The 12,562-nt window shown below is 34.3% G+C and overlaps 1 protein-coding gene across 5 annotated transcripts in view; it reads left to right on the forward strand.

The window, feature by feature from the left end:
- Nucleotides 1-12,562, forward strand: part of CCSER1 (coiled-coil serine rich protein 1) — a 760,495-nt gene that overhangs the window by 456,144 nt on the left and 291,789 nt on the right. For all 5 annotated transcript variants that reach the window (XM_047717985.1, XM_047717986.1, XM_047717984.1 and 2 more), the window contains exon 6: nt 12,145-12,352. In XM_047717985.1, the coding sequence (XP_047573941.1) occupies nt 12,145-12,352 (208 nt within the window). The remainder of the gene's footprint in view (nt 1-12,144; nt 12,353-12,562) is intronic.

Raw genomic sequence — 12,562 nt, forward strand, 5'->3', positions numbered from 1 at the left:
TTATTAGTAGTGGTACTTCCTTCACTGTTACTGTTTTTATTCTACTTGATGTTAATCTCTCCTGTCTCTGTCTAACCCCTAATCCACTGGCCCAGAATATTTTTACAACCTTGAACAGTTTTGCCTTGGGAAGGTTCCAAAGATAAATCTGAAAAGTACTTCATGGGAAATTGTGATGCGTAAACCTATTGCTTAGGGTTAATAATGTAGAATTCTTAGTACATGTGTTTAGTTCATGTAAGATGACCATGTACTAAGTAATTCATTCAGCAAATAGTGGTTAATTTAACAAATGCCTATGGAGAGAGTGCTTGATGCAAGGCATTTGGAAATAAAGTGATCACTAAAAGAGGGTCTCCACCTTCTTTAGTATTACTAGCAAAGAGGCAACTCTAGAGCCTGAAGTAGGAGGAAGGATTGAAGATGGCATTCTAGGAGAGGGGTGGGCGTAATCCAGTTTTAAAAGAGAGATTTATATTAGCCTTGCTGTACCAAATGTCACATATATACTGGGAAAAATTATGGACAATGAACATAAGAAGGTATGTTTAATCTATTCTGCTATTATGCTTCATGTTTTGTCTTGCAAAGTCTAAATGGGTGACACAGCAAAATGAGATTATGAAACAGGGGGCTAGAGATTTAGCCCTGGAATTAATGTATTTAAAAGTAACCCACATCATTTCTGGGTGTGTGTGAGTGGGTCTGTCAAGATATTTGAGAATACTTGATTTTGTATCATATAGGAAATCTTATTTTTCTAGTTGAAATTGGGTATAGATCATCACAATGCCTTTTGTTACCTCAAGAATGGAATATGGAGAATTTAGCTGATAAGATTAATGTAGGCTTTTATTAATCTTTCTCAAATTGATAACATTCTATGGCTCTAAAATTTACTCAAAGTCATTATCTTTTACTCTTTTAGCTTTGAAAGTATTGAAAGTTTTATAGTTTCCTAACCAGTATGTATTATGTCAATAATTTTAGGTATTGCCTTTATGCCAAGCTACAGAGCAAGAATTGATTTTCTGTTTGAGAACATGACTTCCTAGATTATATTTTCATGACTGTCACTTATCACACTGAGATCGCCAGATCTCTAATATTTTTGGAAGGTGAAGGGCATAGAGCAATCTTTGAAAACTAGATAGTTGCCTGTAGGTTGTATAACTTTTAACATATCATTAATGTTAGATATTCAATAAAAATTTACTTAGAGGGGCGCCTGGATGGCTAAGTGGATTGAGCCTCTGCCTTCAGCTCAGGTCATGATTTCAGGGTCCTGGGATCGAGTCCCGCATCGGGCTCTCTGCTTGGCAGGGAGCCTGCTTTCTCCTCTCTCTCTCTGCCTGCCTATCTACCTACTTGTGATCTCTTTCTGTCAAATAAATAAATAAAATCTTTAAAAAAAATGTACTTAGAGACAGCTTTATAGCCTATGTTAATACATTGTAATCAACCCCAGCTGCTTATATTTATAAAATACTGCATTTTATAAAGGTTGCTTAGGTATCTAGAGATAAATTAGAGGCATTCTCTAATTTTGTTTTTAAGAAATTCTTTTTTTTTTTTTTAAAGGAAGGCATAGCACCTTTTTTTTTTTTTAAGATTTTATTTATTTATTTGACAGACGGAGATCACAAGTAGGCAGAGAGGCAGGCAGAGAGAGAGGAGGAAGCAGTCTCCCTGCTGAGCAGAGAGCCAGATGCGGGGCTCGATCCCAGGACCCTGGGATCATGACCCGAGCTGAAAGCAGAGGCTTTAACCCACTGAGTCACCCAGGTGCCCCAAGAAATTCTTATATAACATAAATTTTCAAAAGTGAATATATCGTAACATATTTTTAAAATTTCCCTTTAAACTATATTTAAAAAAGAATTACATGTTCTCCTAAAATGGTCAAAAATGGAGAATTTAAAAATACAAGCTCTTAAAACAATAACAGTAGGTTCTAACTATTTTCCGTGATAATGAAATAGAATGCATTTTATGGTACTGGTTTGGTTCCAAAGATTAATCAGATCCCTTCATGATATGGATCTGAAGCAAGACATTGTATTTTTGTGGCTTATTATCCTGATATTGAAGGAAATAGGGCAGGCAACAAATAGCATTGGAAATTAAATTATTATCAATAATGTGATTTCAATGTCTAAAAATAATACTCAAATTATTGATACTACCACACTAAAAATATGACTCTTATTGTTGAAAAGAAGTTTATTTTAAAAAGGAAGAAGTTCACAATAGGCAAGTCTCTACTTAACTCTACATGCATTAATTCAAAATTTTTTTTTAATAGTGTGAAATGCTTTTTGAGGTGGATCTTAAATCACATGTAAAAACAGAAGGAGAGAATGAAAGGGAGAAATGTGAATGACATCAATGACATGAAGGAAAGGTACTAAACATAGATGATCAAGTCAGACTTTTCTTTGTAAACATGTACTTTCACACTTTGTATGAGCAGGTTCGCACTCATAAAACATTTACTTTCTCTAAAATTTTGGAGAAGGAAATGAAAACTTTTCTATAGAAGTAGAGTTTTTACTATTTAATATCATTCCCTAAGACTGTAACTTAATATTTCACTATTCCAGCATACAGCTTAGAAGAGATAAATGTAGACATATCTGAAATTTTAATACTATTAAAAGATGATGCAGGGGCGCCTGGGTGGCTCAGTGGGTTAAAGCCTCTGCCTTTGGCTCAGGTCATGGTCTCAGGGTTCTGGGATCAAATCCCACGTTGGGCTCTCTGCTCAGTGGGGAACCTGCTTCCTCCTCGCTCTCTGCCTGCCTCTCTGACTACTTATAATCTCTGTTTATCAAATAAATAAATAAAATCTTTAAAAAAAAAAAGATGATGCAGTATGAAGAAAAGAGCACTGGACTAGAAATCAGGAGACCCGAGTTCTCCACCTTCCAGTGTGTGGCACTTAGAAAATTACTTCAGGCTTGAACTTCTTTTTTAAATGTGAATGTTAAACTAGATGTCCTATAATGCTTTTTTTAGTATTGATGTAATTATTTATTTGGTATGAATATTACATATAATTGTACAATAAAGGTTGGTGGATACATTAATGAATGAGAAAGGTAAGTATTGTTTCTTCTTCCTTGGAACATGTGAGCCCCAATTATAGTTATTAAACAGAAACTTACTCAAGTGATTATGTAATCTCACTGTTATTTCTAGGTTTAATGTTCTTAGGAATCTGTTACACTAGTTAGAATGATTTCAGCTTCAAGTAAAAGAAAAACCTAACTCCAGTTTCATTAAATAGTCAAAAAATATGTTACCCTGTCCAACAAGAAATTTACAGGTAGCAAGTCTTCAGTGTTGGTTGATTCGAAGAAACAATGACATTATCAGGCAGCCAGTCTACCCCCAATTTTTTCTCTTCAGTTTTTTCACAGTTGAGTCTCTTCCTATGCAGAATCCACCAGTAGTTTTAAAAAGTACATCAAGTCAAAATAATATCCAAAGGAAGGATGGCTGTATTTTCCTGTGTCTCTTTTTACTAGAGAGGAAGCACCCCACCAGTCTTTCTGTCATTTCCTGAAGCCATAATAGAGCCAGCATTTAAATAAGTTGGGGAGGTTTATTTTTTTTTTCTTGGTTCTAATTTAAAGAAGGAAGGAGGTGTGAATGAATAGTGGGCAGACAACCTACAATGTCTGCCATATGCATATATGAATATATAGAATATATATAAAATACATAAAATAATTTTTTCCTTTCAGAAACTGCATCAGTTGATTCTACAATTTCCATTTTCGTTCTTTTTTTTATAGTTTTCATTTCTCTGATGAGATCAACCATGTATTTATTTGTTATGTCAACTTTTTCTTCAAAGGCTTTGAACATTGATATGATCATAGCTGCTTAAAATCCATGTCTGATCATTGCAACACAAGGGTCATCTCATAATGTCTGTGAATTGTTTTTGTCTCCCGTTTTTCTTCATTGCATGTCTATTCATTTGAATATTTGCCAGACATCATGGATTACTTATTTCTGAGGATCTGTATTTTATGATCTTCCTTTAAAGAAAGAAGAGTGTTCTACCTGGGAGTTATTTTTAAAGTAGATCAGATTGATATTTGCGCTTCTTTTTTTTTAAGTTTGGAACTCTCTTGTCTCCCAGTACTGTAAGACTTCTTTGTTACTGGCAGATACTCCCCTAAATCTGCACCAGCATCAAAACTGCAGCTTCTGTTTTTGCAGACTGCATCCAAGTTCAACCTTCTAAAACCACTACAGTGGTAACTCATATAATTATTGCTGTTTTAATTTTGCCCTTTTGGCATCTGGAAATTTTTCTGTCTTTCCCTCCTGCACTGTAATATGTTTAAAAATAAATGCGCTCATAACTGATCCAGTATCTCTTCGTATTTGACACAGAGGTGGAGTGAAGTTCAGCTCAATCCACTGTGTTCTCCGAGGTCTCTTCAAGTTAATGTTTTAACTGCATTGTGATAAGTGCTACAAAAGAAGGCTTAGCATAGAGATGAGGAACTTGTGTACATTTGGAGAGATGCAAAGGTGGTTTCTTTAAGAACTGTTATATGTTAACGAGAGATCTCAAGGTACAAGGATAAGCAACACTTTTTCATGCAGATGGAAAAACATATACAAAGTTTCTGAGGCAGGATGAAGTCGGGCACATTTCAGAGCCTCACAAATGAAGGCCAGTGTAATTGAAGCTTGAAAAACAAGGAGACAAGTTGTTATAAAATAAGGTATGGTGAGGCAGACAGTTGCTACATTATGGAGGACCTTGCTGGTTATGTTAAGGTATGTGTATTTTAAGCTTGCCTTTCTCTATATCTTGCTTTTTTTCTACCCATCACTTCAGGTAGTAGTGAAGTCCTTCTCAAATGTAAATTTACATCTGAATGTTAAGTGTTAAAAAGTTATTATAACCACTCTACTATTACTACTGTGGAGGGATGGGTGCTGGTTCTATCCCTTCCAGTAATACAGCTAAATATCCAACCATAAGACAACTTGACATACAAGGTTTTTTTTTCCCCTAAAATGACACTTTCAGATCAACAATATATTTTGAAAGGAAATTTGAGAAGAATGGCTTATTTATCAGCAATAGCCTTTTTGTAGTTAGTTTCTCAAACAGTTTTTAGTTCTGGAAAGCCAATCTGTTAATGTAGATTTAACTTTGTGCCTGTCTTAGAATTATTCAAGCTGAAATTTATTTCACCATAAATAACTCAGCCTTTTTTTAAATGCAAATTAAATAAAAATCAGTTTCCAAAAGTTAAGTTTTTAGAAAGTATTATTTTCTGCAGATCTACTTAATGAAGATTTCAAAGGCAGATGTATACATATGCTTATTTATTATGGTGGGCAAATAGAGATCACTTTTATTTTCCATTCCTTGGAAATCGGCTACGGAAATCACAGCCACATTATAAAGTGTAAATCATTGAGATCCCTTATGGCCATAGACATTTGCTATAATGAAGGGTGTCAGTGCACTAAATAAGGAATAGCTCCTATGACAGCTAAGAGCATCAATTCTTTGCAAATGACATGATCTTGTATTTTGTTAGTCATTTGGACATTATATTGGGAAGTTTTCAAATGATGTGGGTGGAAGTAAAATTTCTCACTATCAAACTGATAGTGCTCCTTATAACTAAATGAGAAAAAAAAATCATGAAAATAATCTTTTATTTTCTCTCCCTAGTGAAGAAAACTCCTTTAATCACACTTAAGTTTATGTCAAGATAAATATTTTCTTATTAAACTTGGCTGTCATAGTGAAAATAGAATTGCAGCAGAACTTTTGAACTAGCTTGGTAGAAAATTCCTTTCACACAAAGAATTCCAGTGACAAAAGTATAAAGTGAATTTCTATAGTAGTTTTAGTTAAATGTTTAAAGTGCCAGTTCAAACTCAAGTTTCTACAGTTGAAACTTTCAAGAATACTTTTAATAGAACATTTATGACCTGTGCTGTTAATCTTACTCAAAACCTTCATTTTTGTGGTATTTACAAGATGAGAAAGGCCGGTAAGTTTCAACTTTATCTAAATGTTGGTAATTTTTTAAATAAACTTTTTATTTTGAGATGACTATAGATTTGGTGCAGTTTTAAGAAATATAGATTGATTCCATGTTCTCTTTATCTGAATAGCTTAATTTTCATTGCTGACAAAATGATTTGATTTCTCTCTCTCTCTCTTTTCCTCTCTCTTTTTATTTATTTTGTCTGGAACACAGAGTCTAGTGCTTTTTTATTGAGGTGAATTTTTTTAAATTAATTAATTCATAATTAATTATTGAAATATAGTTGATGCACAATATTACATTAGTTTCAGGTGTACAACAGTGATTTGACAACTGTATGCATTATGCTGAGCTCACCTTCTGTCACCCTACAGTGCTATCACAGTACCACTGACCATATTCCTAATGCAGTATATTTCATCCCCATCACTCATTATTCATTCCATGACTGTGATCCTGTACCTTCCATTCCCCTTCACCCATTTTGCCCATTCCTCCATCATCCCCCTACTCTGGCAACCAACAGTTCTCTATATTATTTATTTCTGCTATTTATGTTTTTTGCTTTTCTGTTTGATTTTTTTTTTAATTCCACATGTAAGTGAAATCACATGATATTTATCTTGCTCCTTCTGACTTCTTTCACTTAGCGTAATACCCTCTAGGTCCATCCATGTTGTCACAAATAACAAGATTTCATTCTCTTTTATTCCTGGGTAATATTCTATTATATAAAAATACCACATCTTCTCTATCCATTTATCTATTGATAGACACTTAGGTTGCTTCCATGTCTTGGCTATTGTGAATAATGCTGTAATAAACACAACAGTACAAATGTCTTTTTGAATTAGTGTTTTTGTTTTATTTGGGTAAATACCCAGTAGTGGAATTACTGCATCTATGCTATTTCTATTTCTGATATTTTGAGGAACCACCATACTATTACCTACAGTGGCTACACTAATTTACATTCTTTACAGTAGTATATAAGCACTCCTTTATCTCTACATCTTGCCAACACTTGTTATTTTTTGTCTTTTTGCTTTTAGCCATTATGATAGGTGTAAGGTGACATCTTTTGATTTGCATTTCCCTGATGATGTGTGATATTGGGTATTTTTTCATGTGTCTGTCATCTGTTTGTCTTTTTAAGAAAAATGCTTATTTAGGTCCTTGGCCCTTTTTTTTTTTAAGATTTTATTTATTTATTTGACAGACAGAGATCACAAGTAGCAGAGAGGCAGGCAGAGAGAGAGGAAGAAGCAGGCTCCCTGCTGAGCAGAGAGCCAGATGCGGGGCTTGATCCCAGGACCCTGGGATCATGACCTGAGCCGAAAGCAGAGGCTTTAACCCATTGAGCCACCCAGGCACCCTCTTGGCCCATTTTTTAATTGAATTTTTTTTGGGGGGTTTGAATTTTATAAGTTCTTTATGTATTTTGGATATTAATTCCTTATTAGATATGATATATCTTATTGGATATATCATTTGCAATCTAGTCTCCTGTTCAGTAGGTTGCCTTTCATTTTGTTGATGGCTTCCTTTGCTGTGGAAAAGCTAAGTGTTAAATTTTAATTTATAAAGATGAACAACATTCATGAGCAACAAGGCATGTGTAAAAATTACTGAGTTCTACTGAAGATTCATGAAGTTGGCACAGAGAGGGTGAACTGTAAATAAATGTGTTTGGTGGAGATTACTATGTTGTTGTTTGTTTATACTAGTTACGGTGATTAATGAACTGCTGTATCAGGCCTCAGTATCCACCCCCAACCTCTGCTGGGGTTTTTTGGCCAAGTGAAGGGACTGTCTGACTTTTTTGATACAATGCCCATTTGGTCACTTTTATGAAACTATAATAATTCACAGCATTGGCAGACAGAGAATATGTCCCAAAGTGCACAGATTATATTGTCTAGTGATCCCTACTAATGCAGGAACAGGGGAGTACCTGAACCTAGCTTTCTCCTCATGGCCTTATGAGTGGCCTGTGAGAGGGGAAACTGTGGCTTCATAGTAGAGCTTTTCTCTCTCTCTCTTTTTTTTTTTTTTTTGTCAACTATAGGGATTTTTTTTTTTTTAGATGAATTTACCCAGAGACACTTGGGTATTTTTGGCCCAATGAAAGTCTGTTGTTAAAAATATTGATACTTAAAATATTTAAAAGTTGTAAGCCTCAGGGACTTACCAGTCAGAAATATAATGGTCACATACATACAACAGGATGGCTGTGCTAACCTACGCAACTGAGTAGTAGTCCTTTTTAATGGCCCACTTCACTACGTACCTCAACCTAATTAAGAATGATTTTGATTACAGTGGTCTTGCAGCTATTTTTCACATACAAATAAAATGTTTTGAGGTAAAAATACTCATTTTTCATGTGCAAAAGAATGTTACAGTTGACCCTTACACAACCCAGGAGTTGCAGGCACTGACACCCTGCACAGTCAAGAATCTGTGTATAACTTTTGATTCCCCCCCAAAATTAACTACTAATTGCCTAAGATTGAATGGAAACATTACCAGTAACAGTCAATTAATATATACTTTGTATGTTATGTATATTATCTACTGTATTATTACAATAAAGTAAGCTGGGGAAAAGAAAATGTTATAAAGAAAATCACAGGAGATAAAACATTTATATATTGTACTGTAATTATTGAAAACAGCCCACACATAAGTGGATCCACAGAGTTCAAATCTATGGTGTGCAAGGTTCAACTGTAACTAATATATTTTTTGGTATCACTCATTAAAAGTTAATAGCTGTGGTGAGCCTCTTGAGGTCAGTGACTGTTTCCTCTTAAGCTTGGCAACTTCAGCCACCATTCCTCTGCTGAATACAATATGGATATTTTCTGTAATTGTGAAAAACATGCCATCATTCTCCCTTGTTGGAATTAAGAAATACCTTCAGTTTTTTGAATTATAAAACAAATGGTTGATTTATCTTCCAAGCATTTCTTATATAGTCCATTCTTATCTGAAAATTACAGGGCTTCTTATATTTGTAAATGTTAAGCTATAATCCACAGAACCTCAGTAAACTCCTAAAATTAGTCATAGAACTTTACACCTTTATGGTTTCTGAAACGTTTGTCAGTCTTCACTGATGTTTAGATTTGTGATTGGACAAACAGGTGCAAAGAAGTAGCAATCTAACTAAAAGGAATTATAAAAATGTTAGCTTAATTACTTTATTGTAAGAGTGCTAGGAAATTTTGAACTGTACGTAGCAGACCTGCAATGCATAGCAATTTACCTTGCATAAAAATTTATGTATACAAATGAGAGATATAGTGCATTGATTATTAAAATGTTTTATTCATTCACTCATTATTATATTCATTTTTTCAATTTCGGTTGTATAATTTACCAAGTCAACCTTTTATGAGCCAGACACCAGGGTAGTTCACAACTAAAACCTGATAAATCTTTGAAAGTTCTATCTTAAATAAACTATTACATATACTGTGAAATATAATTTTTTTTTAAAGATTTTATTTATTTATTTGACAGAGAGAAATCACAAGTAAGCAGAGAGGCAGGCAGAGAGAGAGGAGGAAGCAGGCTCCCTGCTGAGCAGAAAGCCCGATGTGGGGCTCAAACCCAGGACCTGGGATCATGACCTGAGCTGAAGGCAGCGGCCCAACCCACTGAGCCACCCAGGCGCCCCTGTGAAATATAATTTTTATATTCCATTTTATTCTTAATCAGTCTTGGAGAAAATAGGACAGAAGACACTAATATAAAATGGAAACCCTTTTGAATGGTTGCATAGTTCACAAGTTGTGCATAATTAAGATGAATGTCATATTACATAAAATATATTGTAAAAGTGAAAATATAAATGATTCTTTATGTAATTGTAGGGTGTTTCATTTGTTTTTATCTTCTTGGCTTTTTGTTTTTAGTTTCTGGCTTATTTGCTTTTTTTTCACATGACATACTGACTCTTGTAGTGGCTTTGAGCTTGCCTTGTCTGTATTCAAATCTCAACTCTGTCCCTTCTTTGCTATATGACCATCTGCATGCTACTTAACCTCTCCATGTTAAACTTCCTCAACTGTGAAATGGGGATGATAATAATACTACCTAAAAGAGTTGTATTAACTGGTTTAACATGTAAAAGTCCTTATAAGACCACCTGAGATGAATTAAGCATTATTATATATAGGCTCATTATGTGTTTAGTAGGAAAACAAAAGCCTTGCAAGAGTGTCTAGATTGATTCATCCCAAGTCTACTTCTTACTAGCTTTTTAACTCCAAAGTTACTTATCTGGGCCTCAGTTTCCTCATGTAAGATTAAGATATTTATTACATCTACCTCTTGGACTTGCAGAGTTTCAATGAATTAAACGCATGGAATGATTAACACAGTATTTGGCCTATAAGTAAGCCCTCAAAAATTTTTAGCTGTTACTATTTTTTTAAAGATTGATTCATTCATTTTAGAGAGAGAGCGAGCATGAGTGAGTGTGGAGGGAGAGGAAGAGAAGAAGCAGACTCCTAGCTGAGCATGGAGCACAGTGCAGGGCTCAGTCTCCCACCCTAAAATCGTGACCTGAGCCAAAACCAAGAGTCGGTGGCTTAACCAACTGTGCCACCCAAGCATCCCTATTACTATTTAGTATTTTATTATAAATACAAAATGAAGACAGTAATTACTGTCTTACCATTTCAAACAACAGTTGTGATCAATGAATGTATCTGTGAAGATTAAGTGAACAATTTAGTGTAATCCAGAAGTGTGTTTTACTTACTAATTATCTGATACTTTAAAAAATTAATTGTACTGTTGTGGGGGCACCTGGGTGACTCAGTTGGTTAAGCATCAGGCTTGCAATTTTGGTCATGCCATGATTTCATGGGTCCAGATATCTAGCTCAGACTCAGGCTCTGCACAGAGTCTGCATGGGATTCTCTTCCCCTCCACCCATGCCCCACCATTCACACATTCTCTCTCTCTCGCTTTCTCTCAAATAAATAAATTAAATCTTTAAAAAGTTAATCTACTATTATGAATAATCAGAATTGAATAAAACTAACTGAGGGTATATTTCTTACTGGTATCTTTTCCTAGTCTTGGTGGCAAGCTAGAAGGCTACTCTTTTTTTTTTTTTCAATTTAGGTTGCTAAGTGACCTTGTCATATAATTCAGTAAATAATATACATAAAAGCTATTCTAATTGAGCACAAGTCCTAAACTATTTTTTCATAAATAGCCTGAGCTATGCTATCATGTTAATTGTCTTCATTTTATAGGCCCCTTGGCTTTAAGAAATGGAAACAAATTCAGAAAAACTCAATGAAAAAGGCTATTTCCATAAGCTCCTCTTTTGCACTATTTTTAGATTCCTGATCTGCACATTTGGAAAATTGTTGACCTTAGTATCTTTACTTTTACATATATTATCAATATAAGCCATGTTAGAGGATTTCCAAAATGCAATTATTTTCAAATAATTGTTGATTATCAACTAGAATAGGGTAAATATATGGGTATGTTTTTCCATACATTACTCTGCTAAAAATTTAATGATTGTTTGATAAACAGACTAATTACATATAAAGTTATGCATCTTCCACTTATTTTACTATTTTCACAGAAAATCTTATGCATACAAGTCTTTCTTAATTCCAAAAATGGCTATTGATTGCTTTAGTAATTTAACATAATTAACAAAATTATTTTATCTTAATTTTTGGTTTCTTAATCTTTTATTTCCAATTAATTTTTAAACATCTTTAGAAAAGATATGAAATTTCTCTTTTGGTGATTTCTGTTGACTTTCAACATTTTAAAAATAATTAATTTAAGAAAGTATAAACATACTGTTATCATGTATAAATGAAATTCCCAGAAGGGAAGAAAATCACATTCTAAAGTAGTGATTATTGTTGAATCTTACTACTAAAAATACAATTGACTTATTTCATAGTTTTGACAAAAGGGTCTCAGAATTTTCAAAGACTAGTAAGAGGAAATGCCAGTCACAAGGAATTTTTTCTAGCTCACTCCTGACATTGATCAACAGTTTGGAAAATACTTCTCTAAATATGCTACATTGTGATTTTTTTTTTTTTTTTGTTAGGAATCTTTCCCTGAAATTAACGAAAGACATTGATCAGGAAGTCAGGTGCTCCCATATCAGCCGGATGCCCAGCAGTCCATCTGCAGACTGGCCCCTGCAAGGTGTGGAAGAAAATGGAGGCCTCGATTCTTTGCCCTTCAGACTGATGTTACAGGACTGCACAGCCGTCAAGACGTTATTATTGAAGATGAAGAGAGTTCTTCAAGAGGTAATGGTTTACTCTTAAGATTAACGTCTTTCAGTGCTGGTAGACAGTGGAGTCTGCAGACTGTTAGTCCCTCCTCTGTTAATAATTAACTGCATGGCACTGGGCAGGGGTCAAGTATCCTCTTGCAGCTTAGATTTTCTCATTTGTCAAATGAAGGATGTGGAGCTCCAGTTTATAAGGTGCTCTTCAGCTCTAAAATTCTAAGATTCT

Source organism: Lutra lutra, chromosome 2 (genome assembly GCF_902655055.1).
Source record: "Lutra lutra chromosome 2, mLutLut1.2, whole genome shotgun sequence".
Taxonomy (NCBI): domain Eukaryota; kingdom Metazoa; phylum Chordata; class Mammalia; order Carnivora; family Mustelidae; genus Lutra; species Lutra lutra.